This window comes from Oryx dammah, unplaced genomic scaffold, assembly GCF_014754425.2.
Source record: "Oryx dammah isolate SB20612 unplaced genomic scaffold, SCBI_Odam_1.1 HiC_scaffold_20, whole genome shotgun sequence".
Taxonomy (NCBI): Eukaryota; Metazoa; Chordata; class Mammalia; order Artiodactyla; family Bovidae; genus Oryx; species Oryx dammah.
The window spans coordinates 56,539,282-56,553,283 of NW_024070204.1; the positions used below are offsets into that span (position 1 = coordinate 56,539,282).

At 37.6% G+C, this 14,002-nt stretch overlaps 1 protein-coding gene across 3 annotated transcripts in view; it reads right to left on the minus strand.

Moving 5' to 3' along the window:
• The window catches only part of SREK1IP1 (SREK1 interacting protein 1), a 39,687-nt gene that overhangs the window by 21,542 nt on the left and 4,143 nt on the right, over nucleotides 1-14,002 (minus strand). For all 3 annotated transcript variants that reach the window (XM_040262599.1, XM_040262600.1, XM_040262598.1), the window contains exon 2: nucleotides 8,514-8,561. In XM_040262599.1, coding sequence (XP_040118533.1) covers nucleotides 8,514-8,561 — 48 coding nt within the window. The remainder of the gene's footprint in view (nucleotides 1-8,513; nucleotides 8,562-14,002) is intronic.

Consider the following 14,002-nt stretch of genomic DNA (forward strand, 5'->3'; position numbering starts at 1 on the left):
GCTAGTCTCTAAGTATTCATGAATTCTGTATTTTCTCCTAGCATACTAATATATCTAATATGTATTGCATATTTTATACTATATTCTTAGTTGTTTATAGTAGGGTCCAGCCTGCCATACTGCTGAAAACAAATTTTCTTGGTTGTGATTTCCTTCCAAATGAATCATTCAAATGTTCTTTTCGGTTCCAAACATACGGAGCTTTCAGATTATGCTATTGCTGATTCCTATGTGTGTTACACTGTTATCAGTGAGTATCTGTATGGTAAATCAGTGTTTTAGTGTTTGTCTGTATGCTATCAGTGTTTCAGTATTTACTAAGATTTCTTTTATGGCCTATCTTGCAGTAAATTTGGGGAAAAACTTGGAATGTATTTTAAAAGAATACATCACTATTTGTTGAAGAGAGGCTTTTATGTTTATTTTGTTGTTCAAAACTCCATCTTACTTTTTTGTGTAATAATTTCTGATAGTGTAATTTTTAAGTACCTTTATCACTATATATTTGTCCATTTTTCCTTGTATACATGTTTTGACATTATATTAATAGGTATAGTCAAAATCATTATTTTATCTTCTTGTTTGATTAGAACTGCTCTTGCCTCAAAAGTCTAATATTATAATTGCTCTACTAGTTGCTCTTTTGGTTATTAGTTGAATCATATGAAATTACCATTTTCATGAGTAAAACTGTTGAATATCAACAATATTCAACCTAATATCTATCTGCTCTTTTTCCTCCATCCCTTTATTTTGAAATTTCCTATGTAGTTTTCAGTTTTCTAAGTAGTTTCACAAATAATGGCATGTAGCTGGACTTACTTTTTTAACTGGATAACAGACTAACTTTTCACATTAATTTCTTAGCTTGGAAAGCTAGTTTCTGCCTCATTGGAGGCAGTGTAAATTTACTCCTCATACCTATAGGTGGTGTAAGCTTGGGCTGTCAATTCTGAATTATTCCTTTTCCTCTAATTATTGTTTTATAGGAAGTTAAACACAGTAAACTTTCTCATCACTTCCCCTAGAGAGTAAATGGAATTTCTGTAATTCCTGCTTCACCGCTTTTTTGAGCAGTCTGGCTTTAACCAAGAGCCTTCACTCTAGCCAAGCTGTGATCCTGCAGGGGTCTAAAGCTTCATTCCGTATTCTATAAAAGTCTACCCAGGAGGCCTGTGAACCTCATTGTTTTCAGCTATCATTCCCTACTCTGGCTTTGAGCTCCTTTTACTTTCTAACATGTGGCAATTTTCCTTTTATGCTTTTGAGCTAGGTTATTTTAATTTTTGTTGTTACTATATTTTTCTCCAGCATCTCTCTGTGTTTGGAGCCAAACAGAGGACTTTCTATGTTGGTTTAGCTTGCCATTTTGATCAGAATTTCTGATGATACAATTTTTCTTTTACTTAAACTAGCTTGGCATCCAAACACCTTACACTGTCATTATTATTTAATATAAATAAACTACTTAAATAATAATCACACTGGCAGCAGTCTTCGTCTCACATCCTTTTTAGCCTTACTTTAATGAAACTGACCCTAAACTGATAATAAGACACACTGCTTATGAAGCTACAAAAACAATTTCCTTTTTTTTTTTCAGTTGGGGAACATAAGTGAACAAACTTAGGAAATTACTCCAAAATATAGTTCTTGTGAGTTCTTTTCGAAATAGACTCTCAGGAGACAATGAGCAGAAAAATTCTTAGATGATCAGAAACTTAAATTTTGACCACAGATATGTAGAGATATTTCAAAGTTATAACATCTCAGTTCAGTTGCTCAGTCGTGTCCGACTCTTTGTGATCCCATGAACCGCAGCACGCCAGGCCTCCCTGTCCATCACCAACTCCCAGAGTTCACCCAAACTCATGTCCATTGAGTTGGTCATGCCATCGAGCCATCTCATCCTCTATCATCCCCTTCTTCTCCTGCCCTCAATCTTTCCCAGCATCAGGGTCTTTTCCAGTGAGTCAGCTCTTCGCATCAGGTGGCCAAAGTACTGGAGTGTCAGCTTCAACATCAGTCCTTCCAATGAACACCTAGGACTGATCTCCTTTAGGATGGACTGACTGGATCTCCTTGCAGTCCAAAGGACTCTCAAGAGTCTTCTCCAACACCACAGTTTAAAAGCTTCATTTCTTCGGCACTCAGCTTTCTTTATAGTCCAACTTTCACATCCATACATGACCACTGGAAGAACCATAGCCTTGACTAGACAGACCTTTGCTGACAAAGTAATGTCTCTGCTTTTTAATATGCTGTCTAGGTGGGTCATAACTTTCCTTTCAAAGAGTAAGCGTCTTTTAATTTCATGGCTGCAATCACCATCTGCAGTGATTTTGGAGCCCCCAAAATGAAGTCAGCCACTGTTTCCATTGTTTTCCCATCTATTTGCCATGAAGTGATGGGACCAGATGCCATGATCTTAGTTTTCTGAATGTTGAGCTTTTAGCCAACTTTTTCACTCTCCTCTTTCACTTTCATCAAGAGGCTTTTTAGTTCTTCTTCACTTTCTGCCATAAGGGTGGTGTCATCTGCATATCTGAGGTTCTTGATATTTCTCCTGGCAATCTTGATTCCAGCTTGTGCTTCTTCCAGCTGATTGCAAAAAGTAATGGGGCTTATTCAGTAATGGAAAAACAGACCCTTACATTTATACAAAAATACAAGAGGCCCTGAATAGCCAAAAAATTCTGAAGAAGAATAGAGGTGGAAGACTCATATTTCCTGATTTGAAAACTTACCACAAAGCTATAGAAATCAAAACAGAGTGATATATAGTCATAACGATAGTCACATAAACCAATGAAATAGTCCAGAAATAAACCCACACATATATAGCCAATTGCTTTTTGACAAAACTGTTAGGTCTATTCAGTGGGGAAAGAATAGTCTCTTCAACAGTGCTAGGAGAACAGGATTTCCACATGCAAAATAATGAAGTTGAATTCCTCACCTCACATCGTATGCAAAAACTGACTCAAAATGGATCGAAGACCATTACAATACAAGAGCTAAAAGCATAAAAGTCTTAGAAGAAAGCATGGGGTAATTCTTCTTTAACTTGGATTTGGCAATGGATCCTTACATGTAAAACACTAACAGCAAAATAACAAAAGATAAAACTGGTAAGTTGGATTTCATCAAAATTTAAAACATTTGTGCAAAGAAATTATGAAAGTGAAAAGACAACCTACAGAATGGAAGAGAAGATTTGCAAATTATATATTTGATAGGGTTTAGCATTTAGTATTGGAGAAGGAAATGGCAACCCACTCCAGTGTTCTTGCCCGGAGAATCCCAGGGATGGGGGAGCCTGGTGGGCTGCCGTCTATGGGGTCGCACAGAGTCGGACATGACTGAAGCAACTTCGCAGCATCAGCATTTAGTATATATACAATTCCCACAACTCAAGAACAAAAAGACAACTCAAATAAAAAATGGGCAGGGAAACTGAATAGACATTTCTCCAAAGAAGATATACAAATGGCCAATAAGACCATGAAAAAATACACAACATAATAAGTCATTCGAGAAACACAAATGAAAATCATGAGCTATCACATCACATCTACTGAGATAGCTACAATTCAAAAAAAAAACAGGAAAAAGGAAAATAAATATTGGCAAGAATGTGGAGAAACTGGAACTCTTATATTGATATATTTCTGGTGGTATATAAAATGATGGAGCTGCTGTAGAAAAGAGTTCGGCAGCTCCTCAAGAAGCTCAACATATATGACCCAGTGTTCCACTCCTAGTTATATATCCCAAAGAATTGAAAACAGGGACTCAAACAGATGTGTACACATTAATATTCATTGCTCATTACTCACAATAGGCAAAAGGTAAAAATAACCCAAGTGTCTATCAACAGATAAATGAATTAAGAAAATGTGGTATATTTAGACAATGAAATATCATTTAGTCATAAGGAGGAATGAAGTTATGATATGTGCTACAACATGAACGAACTTTGAAAACATTAGGCTAAGTGAAATAAACCAGACACAAAAGGACAAATATATGATTCCACTTACATGAAATATATAGAATGACCAAATTCATAGAAATAGAAAGTAGATTAGAGGTTACCAGAATCTGGCAGAAGGGAGGAGTAGGGAGTTAGTGCTTAATGTTTATAGAATTTCTATTTGGTGTGATGAAAAAGCTTTGTAACAGAGAGTAATGGTTGTACAATACTGGTAATGTAATTAACGCCACTGAATTGTATACTTAAAAGGAGTTAAAATGGCAAATTATGTTATATGTATTTTACCACAATTTTTTTGAATGGGGAAAAAAATACCATGGCATAGTATAAAGTCTTACCAATAACCAGATTTCAATTTCCAGTTTTCCTACTTAAAAACAGAGTAATCCTCTTGATTTTTGAAGAATAACTATGGCAAAGCATAGATCTAGAACTTGTATTAGCTAATTTAATCTTTATAACAAGTCTATGGAAATAAGTACTATAATCTCATTTTACAGAAGGGAAACTGAATCACAGGGTGGTTAAGTAACTTGCCCAAAGTCACACAGCTAGTTATTGCCAGCTGTGTAAAAGCTATACCTAGGTGCCAGAGCAATGGTTTTGAAGATTCCTAAAAATGTGTGTGTGCTCAATTGCTAAGTCATCTCTGACTCTTTGTGACCCCATGGACTGTAACCTGCCCGGCTCCTCTGTTCATGGGATTTTCCAGGCAAGAATACTGGAGTGGGTTGCCATTTTCTTCTCCAGGTGATCTTCCTGACCTGGGCATATAACTTGTATTTCCTTCATTGCAGGCAGATTCTTTACCACCTAGCCACCTCTTGGGACTATGAAATCTACCTACCTCACAGGGTTGTTTTAGCAATAAATGCAATGAATTTAACCAAGCTCTGTCTCTATCTTAGGTCCTGAGTTTTGAGAACATAAGAGCTACATTATAAACTTCTGAATTGTTAAACCCCCCAAACTTCACATCCCTATTATTTTTATTCCTACCCAAAAGTATAGGCCTCTGTATTCCTGTAACTTTCCTGAAGTCTCACCCATACATTGCTCTTTCTGTTCCTCTGACTTAACTAATCATCACCTCTGTATCTCCCAATCATTTTACGACAGCTGCTGAAACACGCAACCCCTTGTGGACAAATTGTGCTCAGAATGCTCCCTCTACCACTTTTTAAAGGGATAGCTGGCTCTTCCCTGAAGATGCCTCTCTACAGCTTACCTCAGTGTTATTAGCATGCTCCCCACTTCTTATCACTGCTTCCAAGTAGCAGTCTCCTCGGTTCCCCTTTGGGCTTCCCTGATGGCTCAGATGATAAAGAATCTGCTTGCAATGTGGGAGACTCAGGTTCGATTCCTAGGTCGGGAAGATTCCCTGGAGAAGATAATGGCTACCCCACTCCTGTATTCTTGCCTGGAGAATCCCATGGACAGAGGAGCCTGGCGGCTACTTTCCATGAGATCGCAAAGAGCTGGATACAACTGAGCAACTAACACATGCTCCGGTTCAGCCCTCTGCAGCTGTACAACACCCCCATCCACTAAAACTATTGGAACCTGGCTCAGACTAGCTCTTTACTTTAAGCTTTCCTACAAGTCTTAAGTTAAAAGAGGTCCAAGTAGACGAACTGATATGAGTAGACAGACTAGGAAATCCATTCTAGATTTTGAAGTGAATATAGCATTTATATATATATAGAACTTCCTTAAGTCTTTTTTAATGTAAAAATCCAAACAAGCTTTATTATTAAGTGCATCACACATAGAGAAGACAAGAGTATTTAAAATGAATACTTACAGTTGAAAGAGAATTAATAAACTAAATAGCTGTATCTTTCACGTTAGGGAACAGACTGTTACCAGAACCTTGACTAATCCTCTGTGTGCCCTTCCCCCACAAACCACTAGCTGACCCCTCTAACCTCTCCTCATAACCACTAGCCTCACTTAGGTATTTCTTCTCTGGTTTTCACTGTGGGCTTACTCCCTATGTATGCACTCCTAAACTTAAATCTTAAATAAAGAAATGAAATTAACAAGGATTGAAAGACATAAAGTATAAATAAATATAAGCAAATTTAAAAAACAGAAAAGACTTCATTGTGCTCATTTCTTGCATGCGAACACATTCTTCAGGAGTTTTAATTCATACGAAGGATATGTATACTTACATGCCCACTTTTGCTAGTTCAGTTCAGTTCAGTTCAGTTGCTCAGTAGTGTCTGACTCTTTGTGAGCCCATGAATTGCAACACTCCAGGCCTCCCTGTCCATCACCAACTCCTGGAGTTCACTCAGACTCACGTCCATCGAGTCAGTGATGCCATCCAGCCATCTCATCCTCTGTCATCCCCTTCTACCCCTGCCCCCCATCCCTCCCAGCATCAGAGACTTTTCCAATGAGTCAACTCTTTGCATGAGGTGGCCAAAGTACTGGAGTTTCAGCCTTAGCATCATTCCTTTCAAAGAACACCCAGGACCAATCTCCTTTAGAATGAACTGGTTGGATCTCCTTGTAGTCCAAGGGACTCTCAAGAATCTTCTCCAACACCACAATTCAAAAGCATCAATTCTTCAGCACTCAGCTTTCTTCACAGTCCAACTCTCACATCCATACATGACCACTGGAAAAACCACAGCCTTGACTAAACAGACCTTTGTTGGCAAAGCAATGTCTCTGCTTTTTAATATGCTGTCTAGGTTGATCATAACTTTCCTTCCAAGGAGTAAGTGTCTTTTAATTTCATAGCTGCAGTCACCATCTGCAGTGATTTTGGAGCCCCCAAAAATAAAGTCAGCCACTGTTTCCACTGTTTCCCCATCTATTTGCCATGAAGTGATGGGACCAGATGCCATGATCTTCGTTTTCTGAATGTTGAGCTTTAAGCCAACTTTTTCACTCTCCTCTTTCACCTTCATCAAGAGGCTTTTTAGCTCCTCTTCACTTTCTGCCATAAGGGTGGTGTCATCTGCATATCTGAGGTTACTGATATTTCTCCTGGCAATCTTGATTCCAGCTTGTGCTTCTTCCAGCCCAGCATTTCTTATGATGTACTCTGCATATAAGTTAAATAAGCAGGGTGACAATATACAGCCTTGACGTACTCCTTTTCCTATTTGGAACCAGTCTGTTGTTCCATATCCAGTTCTAACTGTTGCTTCCTGACCTACATATAGGTTTCTCAAGAGGCAGGTCAGGTGGTCTGGTATTCCCATCTCTTGAAGAATTTTCCACAGTTTACTGTGATCCACACAGTCAAAGGCTTTGGTGTAGTCAATAAAGCAGAAAAAGATGTTTCTCTGGAACTCTCTTGCTTTTTCCATGATCCAGCAGATGTTGGCAATTTGATCTCTGGTTCCTCTGCCTTTTCTAAATCCAGCTTGAACATCTGGAAGTTCACGGTTCATGTACTGCTGAAGCCTGGCTTGGAGAATTTTGAGCGTTACTTTACTAGCATGTGAGATGAGTGCAATTGTGTGGTAGTTTGAGCATTCTTTGGCATTGCCTTTCTTTGAGATTGGAATGAAAACGGACCTTTTCCAGTCCTGTGGCCACTGCTGAGTTTTCCAAATTTGCTGGCATATTGAGTGCAGCACTTTCACAGCATCATCTTTCAGGATTTGAAATAGCTCAACTGGATTCCATCACCTCCACTAGCTTTGCTGGCAAGCTTCAACTGAGCCAGGTTTCAGTTGTTTCTTGGAGGCATGTGACTTGGTTCTCCCATTATGCTATTATTCTTAGCCCTTCTCTTGGAGATTCATACCTCAAGTATTCTCTTATTACATGATTTAAAAAGTAAAATTTTTTCCCATACAAGAAAATCTTTATTCCGCTACAAAATAACTCTGCTATGAACTAGAGTATCAACAACAATCCAGGTTCATTTGCATTTTCTCCAAACAACTTAGAAAACAGTGTAATGCCACTGTTAGAGCTGTTATCAAGGCTTTAGGAATTGTCACATTTATATAGAGAAATGATATTTGTTTATAGTACATAAGTACAAATTTAGATTGCATAATTGCACATGCTGAAGTTTACTTTTCCACTCCATTTCATTAATCATAATGGAGCTGTTTAAATCAAGGTTTCACCAGACCAAATTCACCTTTATACAGAGTTAATTCAATCAACAGGAAAATCTTTCAAAAACAGTTTTCACTGCTCACCTCTTCACCTAGTATTTGCAGGGATAAGGAATAAAAGGTTAAGTGTCTATATAGTTTTTTCTGGAATAGACTTTCTCCAAGCTCCTAAATCTACTGCACTTGTACTTCATGACATCTTTGCTAGTCACCAGATACATAGCTACCTGTCACTGGGTCCATGGCAGGGAATAGAAGTGAGTATTTAGTCCTGACAGAGGGATTTCTGAATTTTCTGCAAACCCAAGACAAATAACAGAGCTAAAGGACTATGCCCAAGGCCCTGAAATCAGGATGCTAAATCACATTGTCCAAAGAGGCAATGATTCACTGCACAAAATGCTATTCTTTAATGTACTTACGGTAGCCACATTTTTTACAGCCTGCTCGGACACTGTCCTTGTTGCAACCTGAAATACAATTAGATAACATTTTAGAAGACATATAGATAAGTAAAAACAAACATTTCATCACATGGAAAAGCTGAGAAAACCACTTGTGATAGAATTTATTTCTTAAAAAAAAAACCGAATCCCCCCTGACCTAGCTTAAGAGTACCGCTCAATTATTATAATTATTAGAAATCACTAGAAAAGCTAATTTGCTCAAATTATTTCCTTGACAAATACTTAACAGAAGATATTTTTCTCTAACACAACAGAAATGCAGTACAACAGTCAAGAGTTTCAACATTTCAAGGATTCTCTAACATTGCAGAAGAAATTCCAGGGTACTTTGGCCCATCCCTCAAATACAAAGTAATTGATTAGATAGATATGTAAATATTCAGGTTAACAAATGCTTTTCTGCTTACCCTTAAAAGAAAAATAAATTCTAACTTTCTTAAAGGAATTGGTGAAATTTTAGAAAGATACATAATTGCTAGGTATTAGAAGGAACATCTCAAATCGGCACTCAAATTTTGACAAGAGAAAGGAATCTAGTCACATACTCAGTCTTACCAATGTTTATAAGTATTTACAGTATCTCTGTACAATTAGTGGTATCCACAAGTAATGTTGAAGATACAAATAACAGATGAAATAACATTTTTTATTGTGATAAAATACATATAAAAAGTATCATCTTAACCATTTCAAAGTGTACAATTCAGTGGTGTTAAGTACATTCACAATGTTATGCAACCATCACCACGATATGACTTCCAAAACGTCATTCTTATCATCTCAAACAGTAACTGTAGCCAATAAACCATACGTCCATCGCCTTCCCTTTTTAGCCCTTGGTAATCTCTGTTCTACTTTGTCTCTATGCATTTGCCTATTTTAGGTGTCTTATATAAGTGGAATCATATTTATCCTTTCATGCTTGGCTTATTGCATCTAGCATTAAGTTTTCATGGTTCATTCATACTGTAGCACAAACCAGAATAGCATCCTTTTTTATGACTGAATAATATTTCACTGTGTGTATATATACTTCAAACTGATTTTAACCTCCAGTAAGGGCTCCCATCCAGAGAAGGCAATGGCACCCCACTCCAGTACTCTTGCCTGGAAAATCCCATGGACAGAAGAGCCTGGTAGGCTGCAGTCTGTGGGGTCACTAGGAGTCGGACATGACTGAAGTGACTTAGCAGCAGCAGCAGCAGCAGCAGCAAGAGCTTCCATCAGTCAATCAAAGGGCCAGTACAGTATTATTCTATTTCCTTAATGAAGGGTGTTTCACTCCCAAATCCTTCAGATGGAGATATCCCAATTTAATAAGGTACATAGTGTAATATAATATACCTAATTTTAAAAGAAAGATCATTTTCAAACCATTTCTTTAGTATCATAAACTCAAATATTAATTTCCAGCTAAAATATATATTACTGAGTTGTTCTAGTAAAAATACAGTCAGTTCTACTACAACACTTGATTTTAGAGACATAAACTTGTTTCAATGCATCTAAGAGGGAACAATTGGAGTGCAGTGTGTCCGTGAAATAGACTAGGTGAATACAAAAAACTGCATCCAGTTGAGTGGAGCTTCAAAACACACATGGGCACATCTCAAAACATTTCCAGTTCACCCCATGTGTCTGAGAGCAGCACCCATACCTATCTGGTTTTGTATTGTCACCTTCCTACCGTTACTTTAGAACAACTCACAGGCTGCAATTTTTCTGAATTCCACTTCCACAGCAAACTTCAGGACTTTTAAAAGGTATAATGCCCTACTTATTTCAGTATTTATGTATCTTTTAGCCAATTAACGTGTGCAGATAGGTTCCTATGATTTTTTATGTAACAGTGATGAAGTTTTTCAGTGTGGTGGCCCAACCTCATTTTTCTCCCCTTAAACCTGTGGGTTTTATTGCAGAGAGTAAAAACACATATGCTGCACTGTAGCAGAATTGTGAAATGAAATTGGGTTAATAATAAAATCAGGCTCTTTGTTATGAAATAACTACATGTTGAAAAAAAGGCTCAGAGAATCCAGGTCAATGTGAAGTTTGTTCCCATAGAAACCATAGACACTGAATAACACTGAATAAAACTGTGCTAAAGGCCCCGTTATCTGTCTTACAGCAAACTCAAGACGCTGTAATGGACAGATTGGAAATCATCTCATCTCAGCACATATTAGAAATAACTCATCTTTGATGAAAGATGTTGATAAAACTCATCATTCAAGTATCTCATACTTTTAGAATGAATAAAATACGAAACTTTTTCAGAGTAGTTCATCTTCTTTAATAAGGTTGTAATTTTTACATGAAAGGGAAGTATAATAAGAACTCTAAATAATTTCACATCAGCTATTTCCTCATCAGCCTTTGGTTAAATTAAGATTTCAAGCTTCCTTTGTCTGTAATTTCCGTGACTATCTGGCCAACTAAATGCTTCTACCTGGAACCTTGAACCTATCTTCCTGGAACCTATCTTTCTTGAACCTTCTACCTGGAAGATAGCTTCCCTTTTCTGCCTAAATTAACCAGTCTGTTTGTGCTGTCTGGAACAAGAACTCTGTTGATACACCAGTACTCAAGATCGGCATCAAACTGAACAGCAGGATTGTAAGAGAGGCCCTGACTCTGACAAGTTTTCCATTTCCCCACTTAGGTTCCCATGCTGTTCTCTGTTCCACTCCTCTTCAAATTTTGAGAATAATAATCCCTGCCTCCCTCAAAATGTTTCAACAATCCAAAAGCCATTAAATAATCATGATCTACAATCCAAAAGCCATTAAATGATCATAACCTATAATCCAAAAGCCATCAAATAAAAACTCAGAAATCTGGCTACATAACAAAATCTGAATGGTGAAGACTACCAAAAGCAAACTCAAAATGCACATTAAAAAAATGAGAAAAAATATTTGCAATTCCTAGTACCAACAAAGGGCAGTTATCCCTACTCTAACCCACCAGATCATTAAGACCAATAGCCACCAGGGAAAAAATGGGCAAAGGAACTGAACAGAATGTTCACTGAAAAGGAAATAAAAACAACTCTGAAACACATGGACAGATGCTCAGCCTTATTCATGATAAATGAAATGTACATTAAAATCTATCCTGGGATTCCATTTTCACTTATCTGAACAGCAGAAATTACAAAGGCTGAAGACAGTGTGGCGGGGAATATACATATGTGTATCCCTGGTAGAAGTATAAATCAGTACCATCTCTATGGAAAGTAAGCAGACAAAACCTATCAGAACCACTCAAGTACATACTCCTTTGATACAGCACATCCACATTTGGGAATTAATCCTCAATTTACCTGCACAAATGCATATAGGTTTATGTACAAAGTTATTCACTGCAGCATACTTGTAACAGTAAAAGAGTGTTAGTAACCTAGTCATCAATTATGGTATAAAAGAATAAGGATGTTGTTTACTTAAAGATATGCAATGATCTCTGAAAGAAAAAAGTAAACTATAGAATAGGGCTTACGGTACATTGCCATTTGTATAAAAGGAAGGAAAATCCACGCACAGTTATACATAATATACATTCTATATACATTACATTAATAGATACAGACATGTAAAAAATATCTCTGCAAGGATATACATTGGTTACCTGAGAAAGCAGTCCTGGCTCCAGGAGGGAAAGGGTGAGAGATATGTCACTACAGACCGTTTATATCTCTAAAATTTAAAACGTGAATGAGTTGCTTTCTCAAAAACAGAACCAAGAAACCTCCCTCAAACAAACCAAACCCAACACTAAGAAGGGTTGCTGTCATGCAAGTATTCGTAGACAAAAGGCAACGACTGCACTTGCAAATTCTTCAGAGAAGCTATATTGCAGATTTTCAAGAAAATTTCATTAACTGAAGATTTTAGGAGCAAATTGTAGAGGTCTTTACATCTTGCATTATTACATGTTAACAGGCTTCCTCTGAATCTAGAATTCTGCTCAGGTTGAGTGGTAGGAGTCCTTCCCCTCCCAGGGAACTTACAGGAGCAAAAAATGCCAGATTCTCCAGATTTGGGCCATGCTACATTTTATATACAACTTAGTGCCTAGCATGGTGTAGAGTGGCTAGGAGCTTCTCAACAAATTTTTGTTGCTTTGAGGTTATAAACTTAAAATACTTCAACAGTTGGGAATCAGTAATTTCTACAGCTCCCAATTGCCAGCTATGAAACTACTGTCGTTAGCCTATCTGAAACATGATAGGCTCTAGAAGAAAAGGAATTAAAGGACAAAAGAAAACAAAACAATGATTGCTGGGTAGGGGGAAATGACAGAGACACAAGGAAACTTCCTGAGGTGATGGAAATATTCAAAATTTTTATGTACATATGAACTTCAAGTTGTAGAAAAGTTTTCCTGCCAGCTACATCAATAACATACATTGCCAATTCTGCCAGGTAACTCTTCACTGGGAATGGTTAATTATTAACATGAATGTAAGAATGTGAATGATAAAAGCAGTTTCAAAAGAAAGCAAACTTCACTGAGTGGCTTCCCTGGTGGCTCAGTGGTAAAGAAGCTGCCTGTAGTGCAGGAGACGCGGGTTCAATTCCCTGGAGGAAGAAATGGCAGGCCACTCCAGTATTCTAGCCTGAGAAATCCCACAGACAGAGGAACCTGGGGTCACAAGAGGCGGACACGATTTAGCGACTAAACCACAACTTCACTGAGTTTCAGTGTGTTAAAATGTCCTTTCCTTAATAACAACTCCCAGTCCATAAGTTCACTAAGTAACAGAGTATACATTTCATTGTGTTACCTACAAAATGGTTACATACACTGCTACGGAAAAGCAGCTGAAGGAGATGACCATAAAATAGGTGAGGCTGATTATCATTTGAGGAAACTGACCTTGATACTTTATAGCCATACTCTGTAATAATCACTAGCAGGACCACCCAAAAGACACCATGCTGTAGAAGAGGGCAGCAGAGGATGAGATGGTTTGATAGCATCACTGACTCAGCGGACACAAATCTGAGCAAACTCCAGGAGACAGTGAAGGACAGGGAAGTCTGGTGTGCTGCAGTCCATGGGGTCGCAAAGAGTCAGACACAACTAAGCGACTGAACAACAACAACTGTATGAGCATTATACCTAAAAATAAAAGAGCATTCTTGTCCTTTTTGATGATCAGAATCGTTGGAGCCCTATTTTCATGTAATACACTATCTGGATCAATCATCCAAGAAATTACCTTCACATTTTCTGTATTTTCTAATGGCACTTGCCTTGTGCTTTTACAGTGCTGTCATGCTTATTATTTCAATTTTTTCCTGGGCTTAAACAGTTTATCTATGTCTTACCATCTAACTTAATGGCACAATTTAAGGTGATTACACTTTGAAGCATTATTCTGAATTGAAAGAAGGTTAACATATCTATAACTCTGGTCTAAGTTTAAGGGAACTTCA